Source organism: Betta splendens, chromosome 16 (assembly GCF_900634795.4).
Source record: "Betta splendens chromosome 16, fBetSpl5.4, whole genome shotgun sequence".
Lineage (NCBI taxonomy): Eukaryota > Metazoa > Chordata > Actinopteri > Anabantiformes > Osphronemidae > Betta > Betta splendens.
The window spans coordinates 1,621,348-1,639,452 of NC_040896.2; the positions used below are offsets into that span (position 1 = coordinate 1,621,348).

The following is an 18,105-nucleotide window of genomic DNA, read 5'->3' on the forward strand; positions in this document are numbered from 1 at the left end:
ACCGGCCTGCAGCACAAGGCCAGCAATTGGTGGGGGTCAGCAGAAAAGAGACCACCCAGGCAGACAATCATCGTACCCCGGCCGGAAAACCGGACCCCCCACACTCCGACCGCACCACACGCATACAAACTCACACAAACACAGACGCATACACCAACCCACATGTACAACACACATTATCACACACACACCATAAACTCTCTCACAACAACCTAGTCAATCATACGTGAACCAATGCACTCTCAGATACATTCTCGCTCCCACACCATTCGCTCGATCACATTCGTGGGGAGGGTAGGTCTCCGGCCTGCTGTCCATGTGGCCCCAGGCAGGGACCGCAGCTCCTCCCGAGCCCCGCCCAACCCCCCCAAGCCGGGGGAGGCAGAGGCCAGCAGAAAAGGTACCCCAGAACCCTGCAACCCAGCTTGGACGTGAGTGTGTGGAACTTAAGTGCACTGAAGGTGGGTGACACCTCCAGGAGCACGACCGCTGGCTGACGGTGTGTCCCCCGGACAGTGCACCCCCTCCCCCTAAATGTCCTTTTGCAGTTAAAACTGGGTGGTGATCTCTCCACCAGGACCAGTGGGCAAGGCCACAACTGGCCTCAGCCCCAGGCCCCAGTGAAAGAGTCCACCCACGGCCCAAAATGTATGTGTATGTGGCTAAGTATGAGGAACTTTGGGAGATAGCCAATTCTCCGAGGGGTCCAGCAGACAGAGCCATCAATGGGAAGGCTCCGTCTACTGGCCCCCCCGGAAGGAGCCCCCAGATTCCTTGACAAGTGTGTATGGCTAATGCAATTAAAACTGCAGAGCATCCCACTTGGGAGGGACGGAACCACTTCCCGGTAGCACCGGTCCCTCCATCAGCAGGTTGCCCCTTACAGACCTAAGTGGATGAATGTGGAGAAATGTAGTTTGGAAGCAGAGCACCAGGGTCCACAGAGCCAGGTTCCCGACTGGCTCTGCTACCCATCCCACCGCCCCCCACAGCCCCCAGCCAGGAAGAGACAGCCGAGACCCAGGGACCGCAGTACTACTGCCCAGGCGCCACACGCAGCACAGCCAGAGCCATCCTCACCCTTCTTTCACACTTACCCATTCTCTCGCTCAAGTATGCCCATGCTCGCCCCGTGTAGTGCTACACTCAAACCCACACACATACTCTGCGGTTGTGCATTGAGCGCCAACCTCCGCCCAGGGCCCAATGAAGGTTGTAGCCTGAGTAGTCCGCCAACCCCCCCTGCAACAGGCCCGAGCAGTCACCAGAGGGCGTCGGACCGCTAGGGCAGGCAGCGCCCCACCCGAGCAGGGGCAGCGCCCCAGGGGAGAGACATCCACCGGGCAAAGGCAGGCACCCCCGAAGGGAGTCCCCCGGATGCAGGTCACCCAGGTCTCCACCCCCAGGTCCGCCCCCCGCACACCGGCAGGGAGGCCCGCTTCCGCTCCCCGGAGACAGGCGCACGCCAACCCTCAGAAAGGCCCTACTCCGGCACAGGACCGCCGTGTTACGGACAAGGGTCAAACTGGACTGAACAATATTCTAACACACACTCACCACGAGTGGGAAACAGGCTACAATGGCCACCAAACTGAACTGGGAGAGAAGACCCCAATGCAACGACCCACAGACAGGACTGACGGCAAATGGTTTAATAATAAAACATACAGAAAGGACAATACAAACTAAGGACGCTGCGTATGCAGGATAAACCAGAAAACAAAACATGCAAACTAACACATAAAACTCACAGGTAAACTAAAGATCGCTGCAGAGCAGGAAACTAAATAACTATCCTAAAACACAAAACATGCAAACAACAGTATCTAACGTAATCAGCAAACAAACACACAAACCTGGACAGAGCACGATGGCACGGTAACGAGTAATAAGTAACAAGTAATGCACCAACAAAGACTGTGCACAAACTGAGACCTTAAATACCAGACAAGACAGGTGAACCCAATCAAACTAATACAGGAAACACAAGACAGGAAACAAGGACACAAAACCAAAAGGGTGAAACCAGGCTGCCCCTGGTGGCGTGGAAGCCGAGTCACAACACGCCGGTCTCAGCAGCCACCACACCCCCGCCATAGGGGACCCATGCGGCCAGCCCAGAGTCCACCAGTCCCGTTGTCCTGGTTCCTTAGGTAGGCAGGCACCCCCAATCACCAGTCACCCCCCAAACCACTGTGCCAAACATGACGCAGTACCCGAGCTCCACGCATCCTTACCTGGAAATGGAATCAATCAGGAGTATAGTTTTGGTCACTGATTTGATGAAGCAGACAATGTGTCTAAGGTGGTATAATCTAACAAGCTGTTCAGGTACTGAGTAATGCTTAATTTTTTTTTAGTTTTCCAGTTCATAAGGATGATTTTCTTTGCGACCACCACCATCAGCACCACTCATATATTGAATTTTGTTTAATGATTTATATTTTATACCTTAATACCATAACCAGGTTGATAGGAGTTCACATACTTATTAAAATCATTTTAGTAAATTTTGTAAATTCCAATAAATTGCTCTACTGTTGAGGATGGTTGCACATGCATGTGAGTACTTTTATTTTTTGCTTCAAGTATCACCTTGAGTTGCTAATATTCTAAAAGTTTGACACTATTTGGTATAAAATTGTGTAAATTTGTTACTTGAGAAAATATGTACTTTGTGTTTGTTGTACTGCTGTCTATTGTCATCCCGGCTTTTGTGGATATGGGCATGTTCTCTGCTTTGTGTTAGATGAGAATCAACCAATAGCTTCTGGACAGTGTGGTCACTTGCAGTCTGTAATCTCTAGAAGAGCCTTCATAGAATAAATGATGCTGCTGATTGTCTGGTAGCTGTGACCAAGTCACAGTTCACAGTGATAACGATAATGCATAAGTAATTCAAAAATAATTACTCAACAGTATTACTGTGACAATTGGCCCTAGGGGCGCTTTTGGTTTTAATTCTTCACGCCCCTCTTGGTTTGTTGATTTTTCATTAAATCATCTCCTGTGTCTAGTTCTGATTGTAAGTTGACTCACCTGTGTAGTGTCTTATTTAAGCCCTGTTTTTGTACAGTTCCCTACTGGTGTGCCAAGTCGTCAGCTCAAGTCGTAAGCACGACAGTTACAAGGAGTGTCTTTACAAACAGTAAGAAGGTTTTTGAGTTTTTGCTGGTGTTCATGGATGTCATGTGCTTGTCCTGGTTAAGGTTTGTACCGTGTGTCATCCACACACTGTAAACTTTGAGGTGTCAAGGAAGGCAAAATATCTATTTCATCTCAGCAGGACAATACAGGACAGTACACACCAACAGTGTTTATCCACCCTGAACAGACAACGTATCGACAACTTGATTATAATCAATGACGGAAATTTATTGATAATGATTTGCCGTTATCGATTACTCGGGCTGCTAATTTGACGGCGCAGCGCGATGGCAAAATATTGCAGCCGCTGGCAAAATACCGGAGAAAACAAACCGAGCGGCAGCAGGAGAAAGGCTGTGGGCTAATTTCTTCATATGAGCATTAAATATCAAACCAAAACAACATTAACCTGTAAGCCATACAAAGTTCAGCTCGTGGTTTGTAAATACTACAGGAGAATGTAAGAATGAAACACTGGTGTCCCGGATGTAGCAGCGGTAACAAACGCTGTTTATCATCGCATGAAGACTCATTAAGTGCTGCTGTGTTTAAAGTTACTTTGTTACTTAAAGATGTCTTATCATGCAAAATCCACTTTTTAGACATCTTGGAGCGTTCCTATGACTCTAAGGGTCACATTTACACACACTGAGCATGGTAGAAGTGCATTTCCTCCTTTTTTTACATTTTGAGACCCCCCCCCCCCCCGTCGTCACAGAAGCAGGAAGTCCTCCCTGCAAATCCTGAACTACCAACACAAGGATACTGAACCAAAACTGGACTTCCGCCATTTACCCCCTCTCACTCACCGTGAACAGACGAGTACGGCAGCGCCAGAGTCCTCCCATAGAAATAGTTCAGTTCTTGGGTGTTTTAACCAACACCAAAGTCTATTAATTTTACCAAGAGATCAAAAAGTGAGGACTTTGTGGGTCACTTTTATTTTTACCGGACCGGTGCCAGAAACATTATACGTATGTGCATTTCAAACGAGGGTGCGTACAATGCTGGATTTCTTTCACGGCTCCTGTTGGAAAAAAAAGGGGATATTGCTACAGTCCGTCATCCACTCACTGAAGTAAGTACGTGCTTGATATTTATAATGTTTTAAAATGTTAGTTTGTCTGTTTAAAATGTAGTAACCCATGTGTGAGGCAAGCTAATAGCTAGCTATGCTAACGTCTACAGCCTTTGTCCCCTTTAAATGTGCTTATGTGGGCTCCTGCAGCCACACACCTGTGTGGAGAAAAGCTAATGGCTATCGGCCTTTGAGCGGCTACAAGCAAGAAGCCGTGGGCCTAGCTTTTGGCCTTTTTCTGCAATCACCTACACCTGGGGGGAACAGCTGATCGTTATCGCTCTTCGAGTGGCGACAGGCAGGAAGCGGTGGGTCTAGCTCGCTGTAGCAAGTACAGTACAGCAAGTAAGCTAGTTGGTCTGTTTCAAATGTAGATGTAGTAACCCACATGTGAGACAAGCTAATAGCTAGCTTTGCTAACGGCTACAGCAAGTCAACAGATCCTTTGTCCCTTTCAAATGTGCTACTCTGAGTTGGCGCAATCACACACCTGTGTGGGGAACAGCTAATAGCTATGGGTTTTAGGCTTGGGCAGAGATCGGACCCACATGCACAGCGAGGAGACAGCAGGCAGATGGTAAAACCACAGGGTTTAATACAGTAATCAAAGTCACAGACAGTCCAGGTCATAGACAGGCAAGCACAGGATTTCGGTACAGAGGAAGCAGGTGTAATCGGGTCCGGTAACAGGCGAGGGTCAATACAAGAAGGCTCAGTTTTCCGTTTTGGAATCAGCAGGCGTAATCAGGTCCAGTAAACAAGCAGGGTTCAGCAACAGAATCAACGAGGCTACGGTACCGGTCGGGATCAGGCGAGAATCAGCGGTTAGGAACACAGAACAGGGTTGAAGACGAGATGAGCTGAACGGGTAACTGCTGGAACGTGACGACATGCATACAACGATCTGGCGAATGACTGATGTGACTGGTGGTGCTTAAGTAGCCAGGTGAGTGATGATTAATACAAAACAGGTGCGTGTAATGATAACTGGAAGTAATGCTAGCATAAACAGGATGAGGCTGGAAACCGGAACTGTGACACAATAAAACAGAAAGTGATCTCGAAACCTGACAATGGGCCTTCAATCGGCGACAGGCAGGGAGTGGTGGATCGAGCTTTTGTCTTGTTGACATGTGCTGCCGCTCCTATTTGTGTGTTGCGTTAGCTGTTAGCATACCGTTAGGCCTTTGCACTTTAGAGCTAAGGCTGGACGATTGCTACAATAAGAAATTGCAGATGAACGCGGTTATGTTCGTTATTACCCCATCCTGTGTCACAGCCTAAATCAACTTGTGATTCGGGGTTATGTCATTGTTCTATCAAATTCTAACATGATTAGTTGGAATGGTAACTGTGTTGTGTTGCAAGCTTAGTTGCTAATTAGTCACATCTCTACAATAACTGCTGCTTATCTGGTCAGTTACCTATAGCTTGTGTATCATAGCCATTATATTTGTAGGACCAATACAATTCACAGTAAATGTAACATTGTCTTTTTCTATACTGTAGGGGGGCACGTCCCAGTTACCCACATGCAAGGAGGCTGTCAAACAGAGAAATCACTGCAGACTGTTGGTACACAGACATCTGCTGCCCAGCTCAGGAGTGAAGGTATGTACATTTGTATGTAGGCATGTACCAACAGTAAGATAGGCAATAGAAGATTTTAATTATAATTGGTATACACTGTTTAGATTTTATATTTGAATTGTAACAACTGTTTATCTGTTGTTTTAGCACAGGCAGGCCTGTCCTCTTGTTTGGTTTAATTTTTTGTCTGGTTTTGACCTACATAATACTAAACATTTCACTAATCTACAATTCTGGTTGCAGTACCTTGAGGACAGCCAAAGCTTCCATCTGGTAGAGGACTGCTGGAAAAAAAATTACCACGAAAGCTTCTGACCACTCAATGAAAAGAAGAATTCAAAAGTTGTCTTTGCAAATTTATTTCTCCATATGCATGTAGAAAAACTAAAAAAGAAAGGAAAAGAATAGGTAAAAGAAAAGAAAGGCACCCGAGTGGAGAGAACAAGTTGATGCTCACACAAAGTGCACACCAAGGTTCTCTGAAAACTTCTCCTCCTGTCCCGAGTTTTAAAGCCTACAGATAACACAAAACCTCCACACATGAGCTCAAACTTCAGAACAATTTGCCAAGTGAGCAAAGGTGACAAAAGAGGAAGGCCTCACTCAAGGATCATTCTGTTCCTTGTCTAAGTCAAACACTACGTCACAGGGTCATCAAGTCAGACAATCAGACACTGTCTCACAGAGTGATCAAATCAGAACTAGGCTTCCTGTTCAAAAGATAACTGAGGACCCCTCCTGCTCAGAGGCTTGCAGCAATATACAGATATATAGAATGTTTAAGGATGTGAATGATCAACATTTATGAATATGAACATGAATCAAAAGCAATCAGATTATTATTAAGGCATTAATAAGGAAAATGATCGGCATTAGGGGGTAATACGAAATTTCCATCACACTGCTTCCGCTCAGTCTTCCAACTAGTGATGAGAACAAGGATCACAACATCTTCCTGGTCATCTGTCTACAACTATACCTGTCCTGCTGCAGAAAGGAAATCTCCAACATAACCAAGTGTACCCCCTACCCAGGACATGGTCTGTTTACCCTACTTCCATCAAGCATTTCATCTGCAAGGCCCTGCAAAAGCTTCAGTCCTCAAACCCCCAGACTTCTTAATTAACTCAGAAACCTATACATTGCACATTGGAGTGTGAAGGTAACAGTTTGTTGTAGTGGTGGATTTTTTTTGGTTGACGATAAAGTTGGCTTTAACTATTACATTTTTCACTTAACTCTGTTTTTCTGAGGGCAAAACACTTTTATTCAGGAAATCAGAGTATTGAAATTACATGTTTTTCTCTTTCTAATATGGTAAGCTATAAAGATGAACTGGCCATGAATAAAAACCATATAAATTATATATAAATAAAAAAAACTCAATGGAGTATTGCACTTACAAAAAACACATTTCTACTCAAATGGTAAAGGAGTTATGCCACAGGTGGTCTACATCCATCATACAGTGATCATCATTTAGTGTTTTATCCATCAGGAAACTGCCTTCATCTACAACCCAACCATGAAGAGATGGCAACTCAGATTCTTCACCCCAGGAATCCCCAGCACCAGCTCACTAGCCTCTGTAGACTAGATACCTGTAACAACTTCAGATACGCCGCAGTTCTCCCCAGAGACAGACACGAGATCCACGCTGAGCTGCTAGTGAAGACCCGACGTGGGCGCCGCGCCGGAAAACTACGATGGGAGAAAACGAGACGCTTCAGGCCTGCTATCCCCTCCGTCATCATGGGAAACGTGAGATCTCTCCCCAACAAGATGGACGAGCTTGCGGCGCTCACATGGCACCAGCTGGAATACAGGACGAGCAGCGTCCTGTTGTTACGGAGACCTGGCTGACTTCACTCATCCTGGACTTGACTGTCGCACTGGACAACTTTTATCTACTGCGTGCGGACAGAACGGAGAACAGCGGTAAGATGAAGGGAGGGGTCTGGCTGTGTTTGTGAACATGAGGTAGCATAAACCAGGACATTGCACTGTCAGAGAGAAGCTTTGTAAAACAGACATTGAGCTGTTGGCGGTGGGCATGAGGCCTACCTGCCACGGGAGTTCACGCATGTTATAATAATTGCTGTGTACGTCCCACCCTCCGCTAATGCCAACACAGCTTCTGAGACCCTGCTCTCAGTCACCAGCAGACTGCAAACACAGCACCCACAGGCCTTCTTCCTGCTCTCTAGGGACTTTAACCAGCACCTCCCTCAGCTGCTCTGCCTACATACACCCAGTATGTGACCTGCCCCACCAGAGACAATAAAACACTGGACTTATTCTACGCCAACACCAAAGGGTCTTACACTATATCCTCCCTCCCACCGCTGGGCAGAGCTGACCACAACATCCTGCATCTCCTGCCTGTGTATGAACCTGTTGTACACAGGCAGCCGATGGTGCCCCGCACAGTAAAGAGGTGGACGGCTGAGAGCGAGGAGGCTCTCAGGGACTGTTTTAACACCGCTGTGTGGACGGAGCTCTGCGACCCACATGTGGAATACATTAATGCAATAACAGACTGTGTAACAGGCATAGGAGTAGATGATGCCGTCATCCTTCTCCTACATCGAGCTCTTTCCCACCTGGAGAAGCCCGGTAGCACTGTGAGGATCATGTTCTTTGACTTCTCCAGTGCCTTCAACACCATCCAGCCGATGCTTTTGAAACACAAACTGGAGGAGGCTGGAGTGGACCTCCATCTGACGGAGTGGATTATGGACTATCTCACAAACAGGCCTCAGATTGTGAGAGCCAGGGACTGTGTGTCCTTTTCACCCTGTATATGTCAGACTTCAGACACAACACAAACAGCTGTGTTCTGCAGAGGTTCTCTGATGACTCTGCAATCCTCGGACTGATCACCGATGATGACGAGGCAGAGTACAGAGGACTTACTCAGCATTTTGTGGACTGGTGCCATCGGAACCACCTCCTGATCAATGAAGGGAAAACAAAGGAGATGGTGGTGGATTTCCGCAGATGGCAGCCTGCTGTCATCCCATCGATGTACATCCAGGGAATGGACATTGAGAGAGTGGACTCTTACAAGTACCTGGGTGTTTATCTGAACAATAAACTGGACTGGACTCATAACACGGATGCACTGTACAGGAAGGGTCAGAGCAGACTCTACCTGCTGAGGAGACTGCGGTCTTTTGGAGTGAGGGGGCCATTCCTGAAGACCTTCTATGACTCTGTGGTGGCATCAGCCATCCCGTACCGTGTGGTCTGCTGGGGCAGCAGCATCACAGTGAGGGACAGGAAGACACGGTGCAGGAAGTGGGTGAGAGAAGGGTCCTGGCTAAACTCACATCCATCCTGGACCAGGACTCTCACCCACTGGATGACTCACTGTCTGCTCTGGAGAGCAGCTTCAGTAGCAGACTAATCTACCCTCGCTGTGTAAAGGAAAGATTTCGCAGATCTTTCCTGTCTGTTGCTATCAGACTGTACAATCAAAATTGTTAACCCCGTCCCACTACATTCACTCACCCTCTGCATCAGTGGTTTATATAGTAATCTGTGAAATTTGATGCAAACTCTGTGAATTATCACTTATCTACTCTATATTTACACAATGTGCAACAAATAACAAATTTTCTGTGCAACATTCCTGCGAACTGTTACAAGACTTATATTCATTAGTGTGCAATAACCCTTCAATGACATCATTTTCACTCTACCTGTACTGTATTGCGTTGTACTGTGCCAACACGAACTGTTCTGTCGCTGTATTCTCTCTAATCTGTACTGCTGTTGTGAGTAATTTCCCCACTGCGGGACTATTAAAGGTTTTATTATTCTTATTATACTTACTACTTCCATTACTGTCAGGTTCATCAAAAATGATCAAAAAACATAATTAAAAGCAGTAAAAATTTGTTAGGTCAATATATATAATTTGAACCAATGCTTTTTGTTCCCAGGTAGGTCATGCAGTGATTGCTTTGAATATTAATGCACATTTTTTAAATAAAATTATGTCAGAACAGCAGCACAAGTAAGACAAAAACAGTGTAAAATGTATTTATATTATTTCAGCTATGCTCTCAACCTTTTATTTATTTTTATAATGTAAGCTAAAGTAGTGTTTTCTATTAATAAGAGTTTTCCAGGTAAGTCGTGTTGTGAATATTCAAGCTACACAGGCCGTTTAGCATACGAATTAGCAACCGCTAATCTCGTTGCAATTTACATAAATCAAACAAATTCAAGTAAATGCATGCAAATACATTACCAATGAGACACATCTTGCATCAGCCGAAATGTAGTGACTTCAACAGCCTCCTCTTCAGCTTCAGGGTCAGATTCGGGAACGTAGACGTGCGGTTCTATTACGCTACGAACCAGCTGGCTAATGTCGTGCAGTCCTGTAGTGGGTCTTCTTCTTCTGTGCAGGATTGCGATGGATTGCATTCTCAATGTCGCACTAGTGCCACCTATTGTATCGTAACCGTGCGGTGGCTCGTATCCGTGGAGCCAATTTAAAAAAAGAAAAAACAACAAAAAAGGTATGCGCTTCCGCACAGAGGTGTGGTGAGCAGCTTCGCTTGTGACACGCCCAGAAAACACAGCGTTTGCTGATGGGGAGTGAAAACCACACATTGACAGGGGCAGTGTGGACGATCTACAGGGTTTTATGGAATGTAAATTTACAAAGACCTTTCTGAGACATTGAGGTCTAATATTCTTTAGAATGAAAAGTATGATCAGTCTCCTTTAATCTGTTCTGTCACAAGCGTCAGATGGCTGCGAATCATCTCGTTTGCTACATACGTAGTAATGAACAGCGCCACAGAACAGCACAACTCAAACAGTGCAGACACTAAATGTAACAGCAGCATTAACATATGACGACATAGTTTTTAGTGGTTGTCACAGAACCAGACGGAGCCCAGGAGTCTGTGTGGAGTTAACATGTTATCCCGTGTCTTCGTGGGTTCTCAGGTTGACTGGAGCTGCTGCAGAACTTCACATTGGAACAAAACTTGCTTGCTTTGTTTATTTATATTTTGCATATTGAAGTTTTATAATTAAATTTTGTGTTTTGTTTGACATTTAAAGAGTCAATTAATCGATTATCAAAATAATCATTTGTTATAGCCCTAGTATACAGCCACAAGACATTGTATTTGAGCAAAAACAGTTATTAATTCAACTCAGTGTGTTGTTTTAATGTCTGTCAGGTCTCTACTTTCCCTTCCTCTTTGTGGCCCGACTAGCGAGTGCAATCAAAGGAGAATTCACTGGTGCAAGGTCTCAGGTTAGTGGCCTAATCCTGGTTCTGGCAGTGTGCCAAGCTTAAATTTAAGCGCAGTTATATGCCCCTCCTCCACTTTCTTCTTCCTCCTTCCTGCTAGCACTTCTGGTCTGACAATCATTATCCGTATTCATAAGGAAACACACCAACCAACCTAGAACCCAACCAATCCACAGTTTGTGTTTAGTTTAGTTTGTTAGATTGTCTGTCTTTGTGGTTGTGTTGTTTCCTGCTCTATGTTTTTATTTTATTTTTTTGCACTAGAGATTTTCAATGGCTCCAGCTACACCAGAGCAGATCCACTCTCATTGATCTGCTCAACAACTGGGGTTTGTTTTTTACGCATGTGGAGACTGAGCTCACCCAAGGACATGGTGTATGCAATTAATAAATTGGGTGACCTCCTTTTGGTTGTACTGCAGTTCCACGCTATCCTACGAATGCCGGAAATGGTGACATTGCTGTTGATCTCAATGGGATATTACGAACAGGATTTTTGGCAGCAGTGTGAACAGCCTTGGACCACTTCAACTCATCGGCTCCAACAGACTCTCGTCCGGAAGCTCCACCCCCAGCTCCTGTCATGGCTCCTATCGCCAAAGCAAAGACCAAGCCTCAAGCAGTTAATCTCTGTCCTTCATTAGCACGCCATATATGGAAATAACTGAAGACCCAAAATTACTCACATGTAGAATATTCAAGGTCTGTTCCTCATTCGGCCACAAGAGCTCCAACAGAAAAAGGCCAACTGCAAAAAGCTCTACTGTGGATTACAAATAAACCACTGAAAGTCTCACCTCATCAGAGGTGGAGATCAGCATGGCTGATAAGGGGATGCTTTATCAGCTTCGGGGCGCATAGATTCTTAGGTGCAACAAGAATTAATATGAAAGCCGTTAAAATATTTACTATGTCCAGTCAATGATTCCACTTATGTCCGACAAACCAGCTCTCGCTGGAAATTGCACTTTAATGTTTACCCGGATTAACAGCATTGTATGGGAACTTGCTGATATACGGAAAGAAGACAGACGGATAACATCTGCAGAAAGACTGAACGCTTGGTGAGATTGGTAAAAGCCTTGTCTGTCAGGCTTGAGGAGATGTCGTGGTTACTCCACATGCCTGAAGGAGTCCTAATCAGTCGATTGGACTATTAATCAAGACAAATTATTAATGAATCGGAAAAAATGCATTGGCTGCATTATTCTGTCCCTCCTCCCCTTCCCCCTCCTTTCTGGGGTCCAATCTAGCTGTGCCTAGCTGGAAGCTAGATAGATTGTTTGTCAGCACTTACCATGGAGGAAGTGGTAACTGTTTTTATGAACTTTGTTTAAAGCACTGAAGTGCCACCCTGCCCCCAGCGGGACCCTGGGATGAATTCTTGTTTCACCACTCACTGTGATGGACTTAATGGACTCCCTTAAAGTACATTATGTTTGCAGAGTGGTATTTGTGGTTTTTAGTGAAACCCTGAAGCGCTGAGCCCTCCACCTGCCCGAGCTCGGTGCTTCAGGGTTTGCCGGTTGTTTTGAAGCCAGCCTCTAGGGGCCACCAGGTAAGTTTAGTTATACTTACCTGTTATTTTTACCGTGCCGTGTGCAGTTGTTTTTTGTGTTTGTTTTCATTTAATAAATAACATTAAATGTTAAAACCCATTCCTTGTTTACAGGTTGCTGCATTTGGGTTCATCCCTTCTCCCCCTTTCCTTTCTCCCTGTGGCCTAAGAGCCTGTGCTTTCCTAAGCTCCGCACAACTCTTGATTTTCCCGCTCAGTGCAAGCATGGCTATTTCCTCCTCCTCCACTTCCCCCTCTGAGCTTGTTAGCACTTCCGGTCTGACACTGTTTGTAACAGCACTTTATCAGCATTTCACTCTGCACATCCAAATTCCTGTTCTTCTCCCTCCCTCCCGCCTCCTGCAATCTTTACTCAAACATTTATTTATTTAGGATATTTATAGTAAAATAAGAATGCTTTTATTAGTCTCACAGTGGGGAAATTGCATTTTACAACAGCTAAGCATTAAAAGACAAAAAAACCTAAGCTTGCACAGTACAAATGGGGATGAAGAAACTGAGATGCACGTGTACTCAGTACAGGATGAAATGAATGAATGGTGATATTGGTGACATTGGTAAGAAGTTTATTGTATATATGAAAGATGTGGGTATTCAAAGGTTATTAGATATGTGACTATAGGAAGTGTAACCGGGATTGTGGGATAAACTTCACATTAACTGCTAACTGACCATCATGAAATGTCTGTCATCCATGCAATGACCCAATTGCTCTTCTGTTTTGTAGATGTCATCTCTCCTACACACTTCAGCCCATACTTCAGGCGGCTGACATTTGATGTGTCCTCCATGGAAAAGAATTCATCCAATCTGGTTAAAGCGGAGCTCAGGATTTTTCGTCTTCAAAACCCAGTCGCCCGAGTTTCTGAGCAGCGCATTGAACTCTACCAGGTACACAAACTTCTTAACCTGATATTTGGTGCTGCCACAACTGAGATTGAAAAAAAAATATTTTTAACATGTATACACTGATTCATTTCTACTTAGTATGGTATAACTCATTTTTTACTAACAGCGTTATTAGTTACATTTGTACAAATTCTGACTGTTGCCAATCACAAGTTATTTTAACAAGAAAATATTGTTTTTTTTCTCTTAGAAGAGTTTCCTATTACACTAATTTTAGTTATGTTTAACTACAAACTTTTTAATTTGTCAATGACTTTTTCAAATCTGTGCACCACAAGGGGGAAGGATTAAAACTTTAAGCCAGATGCCTTGTCTGACACTCCACCAGGGTCTAAGACAAATGGCATTGCTGCACTGGGAGCCGTATGACAAACCTGGTTTCTCAGGAATCGAAAATCTAAATAGAACTATTTTTTAATTATTTTATTCTATCTAATGTGGTTAAAACAACTTTGTAAATGTAAGGCTGCTTCAGGACAGATTTTCTTTTGAGACAAACCTCTCTGCACCGACCAGTTCCCAGGCTGGCAGTTTACATAGAGAGATAAACAGTAAATGATACACCCCATAAAACACAGCATAAAACGTGTGCGTGGCTCCCAGAGCCAACACTCTACCAACTGAGCCACCAAGCCACAAAGGAGATCAATAAAGTATGTATCTTAGTATCTTAGTATGTACTAGATACATCAATAACCGCATAATTTTGGACAGTCTAGTGATGAGGTGCTAGGCTGGATCCAGGTCTGTCCATAGCATCGATGCCTTCATGCAGGAAGCTGAAACGTCTGGAGACGCCAAGGAGAACATAGGAGAACCATTCTCATTCGTGAGGAGCAAATAGTGTTAGTGGAGAACCTGCCTGGCCTGCACGGTGTTTGGCTGTGAGCACATCACACCACTGTCATGGAGTCTGTTCCTAACGGTCTGAGCAGAAACATGCATCAGTGGCCCACTAGAGGTCGTTCTAGAGGCTCTGGGTTTGTCCTCCTACGGCCTCCCCTCGTTTCTCCTCTATGCTGGGAGGCACAGCAGGTGCCATTGATCATGTATGGGCGGCTTTACCTGAGGGTAAAGACACCCTGTCGGTGTCTCTGTGGGTATCAGACATCATGATACTGCCTACCATGGTGAGCACACAGGCTAGAAAGGATGAGGACAGGGAAAATGCTCTGTGGCCACCACCCGAAACCAATACTTCATAGGGCTTGTCTTGATAGTTGCTTCTAGTTTCCACCTGTCGTCGCTTCCATTCCCACAATAGTTAGTGTTGCTTCCTAACTGGACAGGGTGAGATCCTAGAATTGTAATGGATTTGGCATTATTACGTGTTCCCTTATTTGTTTAAGCAGTGCAAATATCTGGATGTGCTCTTTGATCACAAAAACTTCAGAAAGTCATTTAATCTAACCTGTGAAGACACACACGCACACACAAGAGAATAAATACCATTTAGGTTTTTATAAATAGGAATGTTTTAAGGGTTTTGTACCCTCTTAAGGAAAGGCTTTTATTAACTGTATCACCTGCATAATGACAGACAGTAGGTCATTTTTGGACAACTGTAACTGTAAACTCTAGGAATCTGCAATTTGGTTGTTTTTCATTCAAAGTATCTGAAAAGGAGGTGTGAACTTTCTAATTGAGCTGTGCTCCATTAATAAGCATACAGTAACAATAATTCCCAGCCTTTTGAACAGAAATTCTTAGTCAGGTTAAACAGGTTTTAACCATCAAAGTGCCCATTCCATTTTTACTGCCCTTTATTGTGAGCTGGTTAACAAGAGAATTTCCTTAATGTGGGATCAGTAAATACTATTTAGACTGATATTAAAGAGGAATGTGTTGAAACTTGTAGCGTGTAAACCAAATAAAAGGGGCCATGTTGGCTCTGCTTAAAGTGAGATTTTTATTATATACAGTATGTGACAACAGGTCTCCAGCCATTAGTGGTGCTGTTGTCTTTGTTCTGCCTCATTAACTAAGTTAGATTGGGGGACAAGATTTCATGTTTGTCAGAGTTAGTGAGACGGCACTGAAGTCACACTAAAACCATGCAGGAGTCAATCTGCATTTCTGAGTTGCTACATAGGTATTTACTCTGAACCTATACTACATTTCCACCCTGAGTGTGCCAGTCATTTAGGAGCTTTAATCATTCTCTGTAACAAGGAGCAGCTCTTCATGTCAGACCATTTCTGCTTCCTTTCCATCCTCTCAGCATCTTGACTCCACTTACTGGCTTTTAGCTGTCACTCTCTCCATTGCTGTCTTCAGTTAAACCACTGCTCAGATTCAGACGAGAGACCAAATTCCATGCTTGTTATGCTACCCAGGTTTTACCTTAGCATGGGGCTGAAGCTTTTTCAAGCAAAATAAAGCAAATGTGTTGTGCTGAGTCAAAGCATTTGATAAAGATTAGTTTGGCGTCATCTGCTGGTCAACGTCTAACATTACACTTCTAACAAGCTATAAATGAGACCAGAAAACAACAAAGGTATACTATTAATGCTTGTTGTTCTTGTTTCCGGTTTGTGGTAATATTATGATACCTTTAACGATTAAAAAGATGATAATTAAAAAGATGACCATGGTCACACTAAGACAAGATTAAAAATATGACAATGATTCAAAAGTTGACCAAGGTTAAAAGATGTCAAATATTAAAAAGTTGACCAAGGTACATTGTTGACAATCATAAATAAGCTGACTAGCTTTTTGATTTGAAGAAAGTATTTGTAAATAATTACTTAACTGTGTAATAGTTTAATAACTAGTCAAAATTTACCTGTCAGAAAAAAAATCTTGCCATTTAAGGTAATAAATTACATTGGAGCTTTTATTTTGAAAGGATTTAGAGGTTGTGTGTGAGTGATTACTAAACTATAAAATACTCAATAGATAGTCATAATTTATCATTCAATAGCAAGAATAGCCCTATTAAAGCAGCCCTTTCAGAATAAAAGCACCCTAATAAGTGTGAGTGGTTATTAACTGAACTCTAAAGTAGTCTCATTAACGATTGGTAAGTATTCAGAAGTAGATGTTTTCTAATCAATCTTGCCATTAAAGGTAATAAATTGCAATTGGTGCTTTTATTTTGAAAGGATTTAGAGGAAATGTGTGGGGGTAATAGCGTAACTGTCAATTAGTCTTTAAATATTCATAATTACCCATTCAAAGACAAAAACAGTGCAGTTAAAGCTAATAATTGGCATTGGTGCTTTTATTTTAAAAGGATGTAGAGGAAGCATGTGTGGGTAATTACTAAAGGCGGGAAAATCAGGCTCTCTCTGCTCTGTAAAAGCAGAGTTTCACCCTGTATAAACAGGCTTGTTCCAGCTAAACCATGATAGTTATCACAAAAATTATTTCATTTTACGAGTCCCAAGGCTTCAATGAGCAAATCGTGCGAATTTTATGTTTGAGGACAAAAGCTTGTAGCCACAGTGGCAATTTCAAAATATGTCTCCTCTGTTTTTGTCCCCAGATGTCTGCCGAAAATTATCATTAGAGTCTATGGTAGAATTTCAGGATGTCTCTGCGCTTTGAGGTTGATAGCGACTAAAGTATAGGTCTGAGGGTATATCCAGACACATCATTAGAAAGAAGACAAGTATGACTACGATTTAGTGAAGTAATTATGTTGATAGAGTAAAAATTGTGGCTGTAGTGACGAGTTAGAGACAGAAGTTCTGTCTTAAAAAAGCGCACCTTCTCACTGTAGCTGTGACATCACGCACTCTAACTGACCCAATACACACTAATGGAAAAGCTGAAAATTTAACAAAAACCACACGATATTTAAACGCTCACAAGGCGAAAACTATAAAAGATACGAGGACGCTGATTTACACGGAGAACGTTGAAAGATGATAGACGCTTTTGACGTTGAAATGACGTTTCTACGCCAAAGTATGACGATGATAGACGCTGATGAAAAGAGGCAAGTTGACAGAAAGTTGAACGATGATTCCCATAGACGACCATTATAAAAAAACGACGGAAAACGTTGAATAACGTTAAAAGTTGAAAAGCTGAAAACGTGAAAAGTAATAGCCTGCATCGTCTAACGATGACGCACGTTTAGAACGTTGAACGATGATTCTGCGATGAAGCGTTGAGAAGTAGATAGCGACCGAAAAACGGGGCGAAATAATAATAATAACTAGAAAAAGTAATTTCTCGAGAAATTACGTGGGAGAGCTGATCTGCTGCCGCAACGATGACAAACGCTGATTAAGCTGCTGACGTCACAAAGTTGACTACGTCCAAAAGTTGACTACGGCAAAACGATGAAAACGATGAAAACGAGAAAACATTGACAAAGATTAAAACGATGACAAAAGATGGCGAATAAAAAGATGATGATTAAAAAGATGACCAAGGTCATACTATGACAATATTAAAGAGATGACAATGATTCAAAAGTTGACCACGGTTAAAAGATGTCAAAGATTAAAAAGTTGACCAAGGTGCATTGTTGACAATCATAAATAAGCTGACTAGCTTTTTGATTTG

The 18,105-nt window shown here is 43.5% G+C and overlaps 1 protein-coding gene across 1 annotated transcript in view; it reads left to right on the forward strand.

Annotated features, from left to right (window-relative positions):
- Window positions 1-18,105, forward strand: part of tgfb2 (transforming growth factor, beta 2) — a 51,993-nt gene that overhangs the window by 18,203 nt on the left and 15,685 nt on the right. Inside the window, exon 2 of the mRNA XM_029128701.3 lies at window positions 13,403-13,566. Coding sequence (XP_028984534.1) covers window positions 13,403-13,566 — 164 coding nt within the window. The remainder of the gene's footprint in view (window positions 1-13,402; window positions 13,567-18,105) is intronic.